The sequence below is a fragment of the Epinephelus fuscoguttatus genome, linkage group LG16 (assembly GCF_011397635.1).
Source record: "Epinephelus fuscoguttatus linkage group LG16, E.fuscoguttatus.final_Chr_v1".
In the NCBI taxonomy this organism is placed as follows: Eukaryota; Metazoa; Chordata; class Actinopteri; order Perciformes; family Serranidae; genus Epinephelus; species Epinephelus fuscoguttatus.
Genome location: NC_064767.1, coordinates 7,435,706 through 7,452,338, shown reverse-complemented (window position 1 = coordinate 7,452,338; position 16,633 = coordinate 7,435,706). Strand labels below are relative to the sequence as shown.

General features: G+C 37.9%; 1 protein-coding gene across 1 annotated transcript; it reads right to left on the bottom strand.

Annotated features, from left to right (window-relative positions):
• Positions 1-7,682: 7,682 nt before the first annotated feature.
• On the bottom strand, positions 7,683-16,379 carry abcg8 (ATP-binding cassette, sub-family G (WHITE), member 8). The gene is made up of 13 exons (XM_049600438.1): positions 16,241-16,379; positions 14,782-14,883; positions 14,482-14,629; positions 13,275-13,513; positions 12,902-13,034; positions 12,082-12,351; positions 11,724-11,886; positions 11,527-11,628; positions 10,974-11,173; positions 9,811-9,887; positions 9,368-9,635; positions 9,157-9,284; positions 7,683-8,961 (listed from the first exon to the last, which is right to left on the bottom strand). The coding sequence occupies exons 1-13, from the start codon at positions 16,283-16,285 to the stop codon at positions 8,824-8,826; spliced, it is 2,013 nt and encodes a 670-aa protein (XP_049456395.1). The 5' UTR covers positions 16,286-16,379; the 3' UTR covers positions 7,683-8,823.
• Positions 16,380-16,633: the final 254 nt, after the last annotated feature.

Sequence of the window (16,633 nt, the reverse complement as noted above, 5' to 3'; positions counted from 1 at the left end):
ACAGTCACAGCCAAAATACTAAATAAATCCTAAAAAAGCCATTAAAAACTTAAAATTGATTGGTTCCATAAAAATACATAAGAAATTTTGAGTATTGGGTCATTTTGGTACCAGTGATGAAGGTCATTCTTTTTATTAAAAGACACAATTTTTGTTGCCAAGCTTCATGTCTACATAAAGCCAGCACATTTGAAAGTTCTTCAGACACAAAAATGGCTAAAACAAGGAACCTAACGCAGGAAACACGCCTGAAGATAAAGATTCTCAGCCAGGAAGGGTACAGCTGCCGCCAGATAGCCAGGAAGTGCAGATGCAGTCCTTCAGCAGTTGGATACACTCTGCAGAAATACAGACGAACCAACAGCTTGGAAGACAAACCAAGATCTGGGCGTCCAAGGGTTTCTTCAGCAAGAAATGACCGCATCCTGATCCGCATGCGCAGGCAAAACCACCGAATGACATCACAGGAGCTTCAGCAGCAGTGGTCAAACCAAACTGGTGTCCAGTGTTCCACCTGCACTGTACATGGCCGACTTTTAGATCATGGCTTAAGGTCCTACAAGGCTATCAAGAAGCCCCTGATCAATGAGAGACAGAGGTTAGCCCGGCGTCGTTGGGCCCAGGCACACAAGAACTGGACAGCCAGGAATTGGAAGAAGATTTTGTGGTCAGATGAGTCCAGTTTCCAGCTTTATCTTCCTCCTACTAATGTGAGTGCAGAAGGCCAGGCGAAGCATTATCTCCAGCATGTACAGTACCTACTGTCAAGCATGGTGGAGGCAGTATCATGGTTTGGGGAAGCATGAGTGCTGCTGGTGTTGGTCATCTCACTGTCTGTGACGGCACATTGAACTCTACCAAGTATTGTACCATTCTCCAAACCCGCATGCTCCCTTCTGCGCGTGCACTGTTCCGTCGAGATAAAAACTGGATGTTTCAACAAGATAATGCCCCTTGCCACACATCCAAGGCCAGTAGAACTTGGCTGCAGGAGCACAGTATCCAGGTCTTAGAGTGGCCAGCTCAATCCCCGGACATGAGCCCCATTGAAAATCTGTGGTGGATTATCAAAAGGTCTGTTTCAAAGCATAAACCAAAGAATTTAGATGAATTAAAAGCAGTAATTCAAGAAGAATGGGACAAGATTACCCCTCGACAGTGTGAAAGACTCGTGGGGAACATGCCAGCCAGGATTAAAGCTCTACTACGTGCCAGTGGCAGGACTACTAAATATTAATTTGATGATGTGATGGTTTATTTATTTTTTGTTCAGTTTTGAACACATTCTCTGTTATTTGTTGACTTTGATACCGACAATGTTGAGAACTGACATATTGAAACTGTCAAGAATTTAGTTCTGTTAGTTTTTCTTGTAAACAATAAACAAAAAATATAATTTGTATTTGTTTGTATCTGTCTAATGCAGCCACACCTTTTGAAACACAAAAAAGATTTTTGCACAAATTTTTTATGACAATATTTGAGATTGTGTAAAATTTTAAGGGTGTCTGAAAACTTTTTTCCACCACTGTATACTATCACATTTTTTACGACATACTATACTAAGACTTTTTAATAACATACAGTACTAAGACATTTTTTATAACATACTATAGTATGACTTTTTCATATCATACTATACTATGACATTTTTATAACATACGATAGTATGACGTTTTTTATAACATACAGTACTAAGACATTTTTTATAACATACTATAGTATGACGTTTTTTATAACATACTATACGATGACATTTTTTATAACATATGATACTATTACTTTTTTACGACATACTATACTATTACATTTTTTATAACATACTATAACGATGGCTTTTTTATGACATACTATACTATGACTTTTTTTATATCATACGATACTATTACTTTTTTACGACATACTATACTATTAAATTTTTTATAACATACTATAACGATGACTTTTTTATGACATACTATACTATGACATTTTTTGGTGATTTTTGACGAAATACTATACTAAGACTTCTTTGGTGATTTTTGATGACATACCATACTATGATATTTTTTAATGGTTTTTAACGACATACTATACTGTGACGTTTTGTCATGATTTTTGAAGACATACTATACTATGATGTTTTTTGGTGATTTCTGACGAAATACTATACTATGACGTTTTCTGGTGATTTTTGACAACGTACTATACTATGACTTTTATCATGATTTTTGACGACATACTATACTATGACGTTTTCTGGTGATTTTTGACGACATACTATACTATGACTTTTATCATGATTTTTGACGACATACTATACTATGACGTTTTCTGGTGATTTTTGACGACATACTATACTATGACATTTATCATGATTTTTGACGACATACTATACTATGACGTTTTCTGGTGATTTTTGACGACATACTATACTATGACTTTTATCATGATTTTTGACGACATACTATACTATGACGTTTTCTGGTGATTTTTGACGACATACTATACTATGACATTTTTTGGTGATTTTTGACGACATACTATACTATGACTTTTATCATGATTTTTGACGACATACTATACTATGACATTTTTTGGTGATTTTTGACGACATACTATACTATGACTTTTATCATGATTTTTGACGACATACTATACTATGACTTTTATCATGATTTTTGACGACATACTATACTATGACATTTATCATGATTTTTGACGACATACTATACTATGCCTTTTTTTTCATGATTTTTGACAACATACTATACTATGACGTTTTCTGGTGATTTTTGATGACATACTATACTATGACTTTTATCATGATTTTTGACGACATACTATACTATGACTTTTATCATGATTTTTGACGACATACTATACTATGACTTTTATCATGATTTTTGACGACATACTATACTATGACTTTTATCATGATTTTTGACGACATACTATACTATGACATTTATCATGATTTTTGACGACATACTATACTATGACTTTTATCATGATTTTTGACGACATACTATACTATGACATTTATCATGATTTTTGACGACATACTATACTATGACTTTTATCATGATTTTTGACGACATACTATACTATGACTTTTATCATGATTTTTGACGACATACTATACTATGACATTTATCATGATTTTTGACGACATACTATACTATGACGTTTTCTGGTGATTTTTGACAACATACCATACTATGACTTTTATCATGATTTTTGACGACATACTATACTATGACATTTTTTGGTGATTTTGACGAAATACTATACTATGAATTTTTTAATGATTTTTGACGCAGCTATGACATGTTTTGGTGATTTTTGACAAAATTCTATACTGACGTTTTTTCATGATTTTTGATGACATACTATGCTATGACTTTTATCATGATTTTTGACGAAATACTATACTATGACGTTTTCTGGTGATTTTTGACGACATACCATACTTTGACATTTTTTCAGGATTTTTGATGACATACTATACTATGACTTTTATCATGATTTTTGACGAAATACTATACTATGACGTTTTCTGGTGATTTTTGACGACATACCATACTTTGACATTTTTTCAGGATTTTTGATGACATACTATACTATGACTTTTTTTTAATGATTTGTGACGACATCCTATACTATGACTTTTTTCAAGATTTTTGACGACATACTATATTATGACGTTTTTTGGTGATTGTTGACAACATACCATACATGACCTTTTTTCAGGATTTTTGATGCCATACTATACTCTGACAGGTTTTTTTTGTGATTTTTGACGACATACTATACTATGACTTTTTTCCTGATATTTGACGACATACTATACTACGGAAGCCCTGAAAGGCAAGGTGAAAAAAAAAACAAAAACGGGGCAATGTCAAAGTTTATCTCGTACGTACGGGATATTAAGTCATACGTATGAGATATTAAGTCATACGTACGAGATATTAAGTCATACGTACGAGATATTAAGTCATACGTACGAGATAAGTCGCAATTATTTTTTTTTTTCACTTTGCCTTTCAGGGGCACTGGCCCAGTTATTTTGGAGGGGAAAAAAAAAATGAAACGACAGGTTTTACCTTCTCAGTTACTTTGACTACAAATACCTGCTGTAAACCATAATGGGACAGAGAGATTTCTCCATAAAATATTTATATGACATAATTCTATATAGAATTATGTCATATAAATAATGGGACAGAGAGATTTCTCCATAAAATATTTATATGACATAATTCTATATAGAATTATGTCATGACATAATTCTATATAGAATTATAATTTTGACTTAGTAAGTCATAATTTTGACTTAGTATCTCATTATTTTGACTTACTATCTCATTATTTTGACTTATTAGATCTTATTTTTTTCCATCAAGTGGCAGAAATCTACGGAAGCCCTGAAAGGCAAGGTGTCATAACATAATTCTATATAGAATTATGTTATGACATAATTCTATATAGAATTATGTCATATAAATATTTTATGGAGAAATCTCTCTGTCCCATTATGGTTTACAGCAGGTATTTGTAGTCAAAGTAACTGAGAAGGTAAAACCTGTCGTTTCATTTTTTTTTTCCCCTCCAAAATAACTGGGCCAGTGCCCCTGAAAGGCAAAGTGAAAAAAAAAAAAAATTGCGACTTATCTCGTACGTATGACTTAATATCTCGTACGTATGACTTAATATCTCATACGTATGACTTAATATCCCGTACGTACGAGATAAACTTTGACATTGCCCCGTTTTTTTTTTTTTTTTCACCTTGCCTTTCAGGGCTTCCGTACTATACTGTAATGTTTTTTGGTGGTTTTTTGGTGACATACTGTACTATGACCTTTTTCATGATTTTTGACGACATACTATACTATGACCTTTTTTTCGCAATTTTTGACATAGTATACTATGACATTTTTTGTAACATAGTATACTATGACTTTTTTTTAGTGATTTTTGACAACATACTATACTATGACGTTTTTTCACGATTTTTGACGACATATTATACTGTGATGTTTTTTCACGATTTTTGATGACATACTATACTATGACGTTTTTATGACATACTATACTATGACATTTTTTGTAACATAGTATACTGTGACTTTTTTTATAACATACTATACTATGATGTTTTTAGTGATTATTGACAACATACCATACATGACATTTTGTCAGGATTTTTGATGCCATACTATACTCTGACAGGTTTTTTTTGTGATTTTTGACGACATACTATACTATGACTTTTTTTGTGATATTTGACGACATAATTTACTATGATGCTTCTTGGTGATTTTTGACGACATACTATACTATGACCTTTTTTTGTGATATTTGGCGACATAATTTACTATGATGTTTTTTGGTGATTTTTGACGACATACTATGCTATGACATTTTTTTGTGATTTTTGACGACATGCTACGCTATGACATTTTTTTGTGATTTTTGACGACATACTATGCTATGACGTTTTTTCATGATTTTTGATGACATACTATACTATGATGTTTTTATGACATAGTATACTATGACATTTTTTGTAACATACTATACTATGACATTTTTTGCTGATTGTTGACAACATACCATCCTACGACATTTTTTCAGGATTTTTGACGACATACTATAATATGTTTTTTCGTGATTTTTGGTGACATACTATACTATGACGTTTTTCTGTAACATAGTATTCTATGACTTTTTTTAATAACATACTATACTATGACGTTTGTTATATTATACTATACTATGGTATTTTTTATAACATACTATACTATGACATTTTCATGACATACTATACTATGACATTTGACATTATGACATTACTCACTCACTCTACAGCAGGAAACGACGCTTCAAAATAAAAGCTCTGTGCCAGAAATTCACTGTACCTAAAAATAAAATTTGTTTTTTACAAACTTGACTCATTTGCGAGTCACTTGTGGTCCATTCAGAATACTAGTCACAGTACCCTGTTTAAAATGTAACAAGTAATTTAAGGGTTTTAATTATGTCATCATCAAGTAATGTATCTTATTAAATTTGATTACTTTTCTAACAAATGTTTTAAACTGGGTGCCACAGGTAGTTTAAACTTCACAATAGTACTTAACACTGATTACTGTCAAACTTTTATTATAGTTTTATTGTTATAGTTTATCATAGTACTCCTTTTTATTATAACTTCTTCTATATAAGGATGAATTTAGAGTGTTATATTCTACATAAACTTTTTTAATTAAAAAAATAATATATTCCAACATAAACCCTTTTATAATCACCAACTGTTATTAATTCCATAGTTTTTCTCAGTAAATAACAGATTAGAAATATATTTATTTTCTAATTTAATTAATTTTATTTTATTCATTTTAATTAATTTAATTAAAAACAAAATCTAAATCTAAATCATCTGCCCATTCAAAAACAAAAAACAACAACAAAAAAAACTATAAAATACTATTAAAATTAAAATTGTCTTTGGTATTTTTTGTTGTATATAGATATGCAGTGATGGTTGCTGGGTAATATGTTTGTCGATATTATCCAATGTCAAGTCTCTGATCATGTGATGAGACGATATGTGCACAATAGTATGTACTAGGGCCGCCACAACTACCGTACACCACTGTGTACCTCTGTTACATGTAACTAGTTACTTCCCAACACTGGTAGTAATTCAACAGGGACAGGAGCTGTTCTGATGCATGGTGAGAACTTTGACCTTTAAATATTGTTAAGTTTTACCTGGTATTTAAATAGATCAAATAGAAAAAGCACACTTAAAAACCATGTACTTTCTTATGCCACTTTTTTAAATATGAACACACTACAGAGAATCAGTGTGCTCTTTGGACTTTAAGAGTTAGAGTCTGCTGTGAGAAAGCTCCATATCAGGTGTAAACACTGATTTTTCACCAAGAAATGATGTAACATACCCCAACACTACATCCACGACCTCCTCTTTAGATTAAAGTTCAAATAGCTGCGTCTGCTTGTTTGTTTTACAGTAAAATGTTTTCATACAGCCCAGCTGCTAAAGATTATTGACATGGTTTAATGCAGTCTAACCCAGCCTCTTCTCTCTTCTGTCCCCTGACCTGCATCTGCAGCCCTCCTCCTTTGCTTTGAACTCTTCGTGGTCTCCAATCCCGGCCTCGGATATTTCTGTTTCATGTAACACAAGCTGCTCTTGACCCTGACTGAGGCCGGCCTTAGATAACACACACTGAAGAAGATTGTGTGCTAGTTGGTGTCAGAGGGTCAGCCTGGGCGGCAGAGCTTATTTGGGATACAAATTAAGACGCAGGAGGAGTAACATGGCCAGCGGGACTTCTGTGTTTGAACCACGGCTTGGTTTTGCAATTTTTTTTTAAATTAGTTGTAGTTTGTTTTAATGAAAATGAACACAGATGACATGGAGGGATCAAATTGTGGGAACTTGTTAGCTTCTTATTATGGTGTCTCCTTCCTCATGTTTTTCCCTGTATGATGTCACTGTGTGTGCTGCTGAAATAACCAGAACATTGTTATAAAACTGCAGAGCTACGACTAACTATCATGTAACTGAATGACCAGGCCAAAGGAAAGCAGAGAGACAAAAATAAACACACTCAAGTGGAGCAATTTGATTTAATACTTTACTAATTTGGACCCAAACCACGTCAGTAAAATATTTATCAGGCTCTTGCACCAGTGCAAAAACACACAGCTTACATAATCTTCAATCTATGAGGACACAAGTACAAGCTCTTTTTTTTCTGAGTGTGACTTACTAAATCTCTACTAGGCCTTTTTTTCAGTGCTCCCTATACTGGCACACACATTGTTAAGCTTAATAACCTTACATATACAAAAAAAAGAAGATAAAGCTATAGAAAAAAAAGAAGATTGAAAATGGAACAAGCAAAAGCTGCAGATGGATATCTGCCAAAGTGGCGCTCTAATCATTTGCCAAGACGGAGAAGAGAGGACGAGAAAATAAATCATCAGTTTAACTTTGATGTAAGTGCAGTGCTCTGCTGCCATCCAGCAGCACACAGCAGTACTGCAACAAGTCCTTTGAAACTTTTTCCCCATGTTTCAACTGTTGGGTATTATTTCATACGTCAAGAAGAGTTACTTAAACATTCGATCAAGGTGCCAGGGGAGTTATTTCATATGTGTCTACCATTAAAAGAGTGCAGTGCAGTCTCTGATGTTATTGTAAAAATGTGAATTCAAAAACTGTGACTTTTCTCCCCCAAATTAAAGGTCCAGTGTGTGGGATTTAAAGGGCTATAACGGCAGAGATGGAGTTAATATGATAATATGTTTTTATGATTCATTAACTAATAATATTCATCACCTGAAAATAAAAAGTCACTGTGTTTTCATTACCTTAGAAAGAGCCGTGTATATCTACATGCGGAGCAGGTCCTCTTCCAAGTAGTCTGCCATTTTGTAACTACAGTAGGTCAGAATGGACAAACCACTGGCTCTTGCATTTCCATGTTTTCATGTTGCCCGCCATAATTCTCCTACACACTTGGCACTTGGGAGAAATTTTGGTTGGCTGCAATCTGCAACATCACTGCTACATGCCACCAAATCCTACACACATGACCTCAAAGCACTTTTCCCACTGCCAACTGTCCTCGTATTAAAGTGACAATGGAAAGCATGGCTCAGTGTCGAACCAGTCGACTAGAACCCAAACTACCTCCTTCCACTGCTGAAAAAAACACATGCTTAAGTAAAAACCTGACTCTGATGTCGTCTGATTTCAGATAGCGTTTGGTCTGATGGTTCAAACTGGTGCAGATGTGTTCACCAGTCCTGACTGGACTTCTGCTTGATGAATTTTAGGGACACGTAGTAGAGCGCCATGAAGACCAGAACAACTGCCAGCAGGACCAGGTAGCACGAGTACAGAGGGTACTGGTTCATCTTCATGGCCTCCACCACCTTAAGGACAAATACAGAGGGATACAGGGTGAGATGATTTGTCCATGTGCAGAACTTTGTACGTACAATCATCGCTCTTTGCTGTAGTTTTCAACATTTATACTTTGGAGTGAAAAAACTTCCTCTAATATAAGTAGAAGTGAACTCTTGTACTCTAAAACTGCACAGCCAGAACTTTATGTGTTTCTAACTCACATGTATGCCGTCAACATTAAAGGTGATGTTCCTGATGGTGACGGGGTACTTGTTGCCTCTGAACTGCACCTGCAGCATGCCCTCAAAACCCCACCGCATGAAGGAGGCGTGAGAGAGCCACGAGGCCACTGTGGAGTCAAAACACGCACAGGTATAAAACACCACACACTGACTGGCATCTTTTATTTCCCCTAACAATAAATCTCCTCACCGAGCCACATATTCTCAAGGCTGATGACAAAACCTCCGGTCAAGTAGAAGACAGTGAAAAACGAGTTGCCCATGAATGCCGAGGTCTGCAGGGTGGGAAGTGCCGCGGCTACAAACAGAGCCATGGCTCGGCTGCAGTAGACCATCAGCCACACCAGCAGGAAGTTGAGCAGGAAACGATCCGGAGCTTCGTTAAGGCCGGCCAGCCAATAAATGGGCAGGCCGTACACCAAGGTGAACACGCAGTGCTCAGGTAACTCCCCCAGGACCTGAATGTGGAAGCATATGTTCAAATAAACAGAACACACACACCTATTTAACACTGATCCTGACTGATGTAAGTGTAAGGAGAGACACTTTCCAACACCACATTGCTGTACTGGTACGTCAGCATGGAGCGAGACTGACCCCTACTGGAGATGCAGTTTCATCACTGTGGTTTACCTTGGCAAAGAAGTATGAAGTGACAGAGTACATGCCGTCCTCCAGCTCGTGGTAAAGCATGGCTCTCTCTGTGTGACCTGCAGACAACATGAAGTTAGTCTGATTTGAGCATTTATGTATGCAGCTCCTTACATGTGGAATCTTCTACTGAATAACTTAAGTTGCAGCTATTGGTTCCTCTCAGCCGTTTCAAAGCACTATTGAATCATCTATGTGCCAATGTCAGGGTTTAATTTAGCTGGTCTCTGTAATCATGTGTGATTGCCTCTGTTTTATGCTTTTAATTGTTCACTTATATCATATACTACTTATATATCACTTATATATAACACACTTTTGGGCTTTTCCATGTTGTATTCTCATTAGGTGTTTTATATTGCTTGTTTTAGGGCTGTATATTTTTATGTTGTATTTTTGTTATGTGTTGTCTGTCTGTAATTTATGTTGCTGCCTGTCTCAGCCAGATTTTTGATCTCGAGGTTTTTTTTCTGGTTAAATAAATAAAAAAATCTGCCTTAACATTGTAGCAATTTCTCACACAAGCTCTCCAGCTTCATAAATGCAGTATTTGTATTGTGATATTGTGCGAACTGAAGTACCAATGGTTTTTTCCACAGATTTTCTATATTTCTTGAGCCTCTCTGTGTTACAGTATTCAGCTCGGAGTCATACGTCAACTTGGAATCAGTTTTATAACTTCTGTTGTCACTTGACCTTGACTTAATGTGAACTCGACTCTTAATGGCTGCTGGCTAGACTCTGCAAAGAGTCTGCTATCTCTGTAAACTGTTGTGATTTCACTGTGACATAACTCTGGATCCAAGAACACCGTGTCCAACTCTATCTTACACAAATCTGTCTGATGACTTCTTCATAACTTGTAATAACTTTGCCAACTGTTCTGAACCATTTCACCTCTGGCTGGTTCCTCCTGTTAAAGAGGAAGCGTGAAATGCACTGATCACAACTTCACTCAGCTCATACTAGATAAGATCAGATTAAACTTGTGTGTGACATTTATTAAAGGATTGATTAAAGGATTCATTTTGAATATATCCATACATTTTTTTAGGGAAACTCCTGCATAGTAAACCTCTAACTGCCTGAATGATTTGCAGAGTGACCTTGGATCTAATTCTCCTAAATCAGCTATAATTACTCACATTTAGCTATGACGTCCAGCACCACAGCAAATGGCGTGAGGGCACCGATCATGTACAGGAGGGCCACTGTGTCCTGAATGGACAGACGCTCTTCTCCTGCCCCGTAGTAGAGACAACCGACCAGCAGTGACATGAGGAGGGCCTCGAAGCCGTGAACCAATAAGGTGACCAGGTCCCTGTAGTCATTATACATGTGACGCCTGGGGAAGAAGAAATGAGGGAGGTCGATAAACACGCACAATGGCATACACGTTGTGAGGCTGATCTAAATTACCAGCTATGATGATCTGACTGCACAGTTTGATACCTGAACACCACCTGCTGCAACTGAGAGCTCATGAAAACTAGTTTGTTCTATACAGAGAAGTCAAAGTGAACGATTAAAAGTAACAAATGAATGCTTGAAAATGAATGCAAAACCGACCAAACCTACGGAGGAAGATAAAAGAGATCATCTGAGATCACTTGAGCTCATCTGACAGGGTTGTGGGGGCACAACAGACAAAAGGGATGAGAAACGCTGCTGTAATATGTCTGTCTGAGTTGTTCTTACCTGATGAGGATGGTAAATTGGTGCAGTCTTCCAGGCAGTCTGTTTCTTTCCTTGGAAATGGTGATTACTTCTTCTTCTTTTACTTTGCTGATCTGCTGAGAGCTGCGGGTGGGAAAACAGTGGCTCAGACTGTCTGGGTTTGAACACTAAACCCAGTTTCCCAAAAGAATGACAGCCAAACTTAAACACACTGCTACCTTTCAGGTTGTGTTGTTGGTGCTGTGTTGGTCCCAGCTGGTTTCCACATGTGATCGTCTGTGTCTCGGACCTTTTCTAAGAACTGCTCAGCCAGAACTCCAGAGCGCTCCAAACACTTGGCCTCCTGCTCCGGACTGCGCCGGTCTATACTGATCAGATCAACTGGACACACAGACACAAGAAAATGAAGACTAAAAAAGTAAATAAGCTTATAAAGAACAATAAGTTACATTTGACACCATTTGTTTATCATCAGCGGGACAGATGTAGATAACATTTTTGACTGTTTAAAGTTTTTGGTTGCTGTAAAGAAGCACCACTCAATCTGTTCTGACATCTTTCCACACACACACTAACCATAGAAGTCGGAGGGGTTGCAGTATCTCGGGCAGGGGTATCCCAGAGCCGTGAAGTAAGGCACCATGTCACAAGCAGCTCCGCAGTAAACGGCTGAACCTGACGACAGCAGGACAACGAGGTCGAAGAGCTGGAAGATATCAGAGCGGGGCTGGTGGACTGACAGCAGCACCAGGCGGTTTCCACGGGCCAGGCGGGACAGTGTGATCACCAGGTTGTGGGCTGTGAAGCTGTCCAGACCTGACGTGGGTTCATCCAGGATCAAAATACCTGGAATGTAAAAACACTGTTGGTGATCCACAGGTGTCAGGGGGACAGATCCAGACAGGAGTGATAGCGTGCACAGACTTTAATGAGCGCTGGGATCTCGTTTTTTTTCGGCAGTGGTTATATGAATAATCAACTGTTGTATAAAAAGCAAGACAGAGTTGACAAATGACACTGAGGTACTGAAACATCGGCTGTCTTTGGTTATAAATACTGATGAACTATAGTATGTAGGCAATCACTGCAAGTAGCAAATCTCTCTGCAGGATTCTTCACCTTTGAATCAGGCTTACATTATCTGAAGGGATGTGCACGTACATCTGCATTTGTAGAACAGGTAATAGGAACTCCCTCTCTCTGAAATGACCTGTCATAGGCCAAAGTCTCCCGTCTGGCTGGATTTTCTAAAGCCTGAAAACGGAGCCAAGAGGAGGTGCCAAAGTCTTATGTTCTCTCAGTCCCCAAGGACACCAAAAAATAAAACCTGCCTATCCCAGATTTAAAAAGGAAAATCCAGTGTTCCAGAGGTTATCTGTGTGTTTTTTTCTCTCACCAGGGTTCCAGAGAAGTTGGACAGCTATACTGACTCTCCTCCTCTCGCCTCCAGAGACTCCCCTCACATAGTCGTTTCCCACCCGGGTGTGAGCACACTGTCGCAGCCGCAGCTCTGCGATGACATCATCCACCTATGACCAAAAACAGTAGATGTATGTGTTTCACAACACAAAGAATGATAATCATGTATCATTTGGTATCTCAGCCTAATTAATTTTGAGGAATAACAAACAGACACCACCGCCACATCTGGACCAAATGATGATTATATTCAGAGTGTGACACCTGAAGTCAAAGGTCAGTGTTTGTGTTACAAGGTGTCCTCATGCTGTGTTCAGTCTGTGCCTGTCAGGATATTGTTTTATTCTCACCCTCTGGTCCCTCTCAGCCTGTGTGAAGTGGGCGGGGAGCCTCAGTTTGGCAACAAAGACGAGAGTTTCGCGGACGGTGAGGTGAGGAAGGAGCCGGTCATCTTGTCGGACGTGAGCGATGCTCTTCTTCACCAGCTGAGGCGTGTTAGGCTTCCCGTTGATCAGAACCTGACCGGACGTCATTGTGCCGCCCTCATCGCGGCATGTTATTATGTCCAGCAAAGATGTTTTACCACAACCTGAGGGAGAAAGTGATCACGTATTTAGAGCAGAAATTAAGCATCAAAACAAAACTCACAATGAAAGTGGAAATGTAAAGCAGTGAGAAGTTTCAGGTGGCATGTAGCACATGAAGTTCAGATTTTTTTCTTGACCAGTGAACACGACTTTTGGGACACTGATTAGTTTCCAAACATTTGCGTCCAAAATTAAAGATCCTTAGCCAAGCTTGACAGCTTGAACAAATGACATCATCAAGGGAGGCCGCTTCATTTATTACCTTGATTAGAAACAGTGACACTTAAAGGTCAAGTCCATTAATTTTTATTATATTTTTATATCATTCTGTAGCTTGAGAGTGGGAGTTTCTTACTTATCAAATCCTTTACATGCAACATCAGGTCGAAGTACGTGTGTTTTAGCATCAAAATGTTATTTCTCAAGGCCTTTTCTTTCCTTGTAATGTGACATAGGATTCTGCATGATGATGCTACTACATATAAACCTCTAAGCCTGCCTAAAGTGCCCCTTTGTGCCATCTTTGTATGTTATCGATGTTCAATATTAGCCCCATGTTAATCATGGATCCCAAAGTTACACAATCACACAAACAAACTAACCAATAGATGCAGCTGTAGACCAGCAACTCCTGTGATCTGCAAGGTAAAATTACTGTTTTTGTTGAAGGAGTCTGGTGGCTTTTTAAAGAGTGATATTACAGCTACAGATTCCCGTCCCCTTCTCCAAACTGGTGGCACGCTGGCAGCCATCTTCCATATGTAATACACTGACTATAGATAGATAAAAGTACGTCATACAACCCCACTTCAAAAAATCCAAACTAACCCTTTCAGCTATAATATTATTATCAGCGCTCTATCCTACGTCACTGCTTTTTGTTAACAGCTGAGTGGGCATTTCCCTTTGAAAAACCCACAAAAGAACGCAGATGGAGTCAACCTTTAAAAGCTGTGTGTGTTTGTGTCACCTGAGCTGCCGATGACGGCCAGCATCTGCCCGCTGTGGACTCGGAGGCTGAGCTTGTTGATGGCTGTCTGCTTGTTTCCTTTAATCTCCCACGGCAACTTGAACTCTGACAACTTCTCATACCAGGGGATCTGAGCCGCTGTGTCCACCTGGAAACACACACACACACACACACACACACACACACATTTACACAATGGGCACATACAACATGCACAGAAACAGCAAACACACACATGAGGAGGTTAAAACCAGTAAAAGCTAACTGTGCATGGGAGCAGAGCGGCTGCTCGTTAGTTACCTCATAGTGCAGGTTGTTGACCTCCAGCTCGTTGCACCCTCCACTGTAGGTAAAGTAGAGGCTGCTGTCCTCTTCAGACGAGAACAGCTCTGTGTCTTGATGCTGTTAAAGAAGAGAGGACAGGTCAAAGAGTTTCACAGAGGCGAGGACTCAATAGAAATGTTTTATCTGTATCTGTATCTGTATCGGCTGTAGAGGACAAGCTGCAATAAAATCTGTGGATGTAAAGATCATTAAGAGTGATAAAACTCTTTTTATGGATCATTAATTTCATGTGTCTCAAGTTAGACACTTGCTTTAGATTCATGAAAGCTTAAAATGAACTAAAATCTGAAATTTTAATCTTGTATCTGAATACTGATTGTTTTTACTTGCATGTCCACTGTTTAAAATCAAAGCGAGAACACTGTCCCAAATGTTACAGTGCTGCTGTAGCACCTGCACGTCTTACGTCACACTTTATCGAAAAGTTTACTTTAGGTTACGGTTTTATGACTCATGTGTTTAATGATCACTATATGCACATGGTGATTGACAATGTTTGAGCTTGTGTACATCTCTGTGTGTACTTGCTTGTGTGTTTGCACATGGAAAAAGTTGGCTGAGACCTCTGTGGGTCCAGAGTCCACTTGAAAACGAGCCTAATGTTATCGTTAATTAATCCCTAAATCTCTCCAATAAAGAAAAAGTATTGATTGAAGATGTACGATTTAACACGCAGCATGTGCTCACAACAAATGTACTGTACACATATACTCTAAATGTTATGTAAAAGTGCTGATGTTGCTCCTGTGGAAACCAAATGTGTCCTCTGTTATTTATCAAGACTTCAGATGAAACTAAAATAACAATAGTGTGTACAGTGATATTTTTAGATATACTGCCCTGGTCTTCTTCAGCAACATTATTGTAGAGACAAATGGAAACACAGGTTAGCAACATTTTCATTTGCATTGTGAGGAAAAACTGAAAAATAGAAATATAAACCAGAACATTTTGACCTAAAGCTGCACATTCGACAAACTAGTGTGGACTGTTAACAGATGTTAATCTTAATGAACCCAAGTTGTTTCTTTAAAGCCAAATAAATGGAGAGACAAACACATTTTAAGCATTCATGAAAAATTCATTCAGAATCACTCATTAAAATGTTGTTTAATTTACAGATAAAATATAAATTACTTTGTTATCTAACACTTTGACTGCAAATATAAAAGCCATTGTTTTATTTTCTTGAAGGTGATGTCAAACTGTGGTCCATTGTTGAGGGAATAATCAATAAAACTGGACTCTGTGACCAACGTACCCTCATTATGATCGATATTATTTATGCAGCAGACAAAGACAGTTTCTCAGTGGTTGGGTGGAGATGAAAGGAATCAACAAAAAGTTTAGTGTAGCTTTGATTTCATTAAACTATATCACTACATTAGCTTTGTGACCCCATGTAATAACTGACCTGTGAGGAGCTGTTTGTATGATTGAGGCCGGTGTCTGTGTCCATGATGATGCAAGTAGCTGGTTGACGTTTGCAGGATCAAGAGGTCAACGCCCCCCCTTTTTCTTCTTCTGTTCGGTTCCTCTCCTTTTTCTCTCTACGGGTATCTGCCTTTGTTTCTCTCCTGTTGTTCCCCTGTTCTCTGTTTCCTCTCTCTGTTGGATAGTTTGACTCCAGTCCAGCTGAAGATCTCCACTCGTCTCAGCTCACAAGCCTGTCCAAGTTCATGTCATGTCAAGCTCTTCGTCTGCTCTGTCATAGCTTCTCTGATCACACAGCGCACAATTTGAGGACTGAAGTGAGACAGCCAGCCAGTCAATCTACTCTGTCAGCATGTGGTTTTTTTTTTTTTTG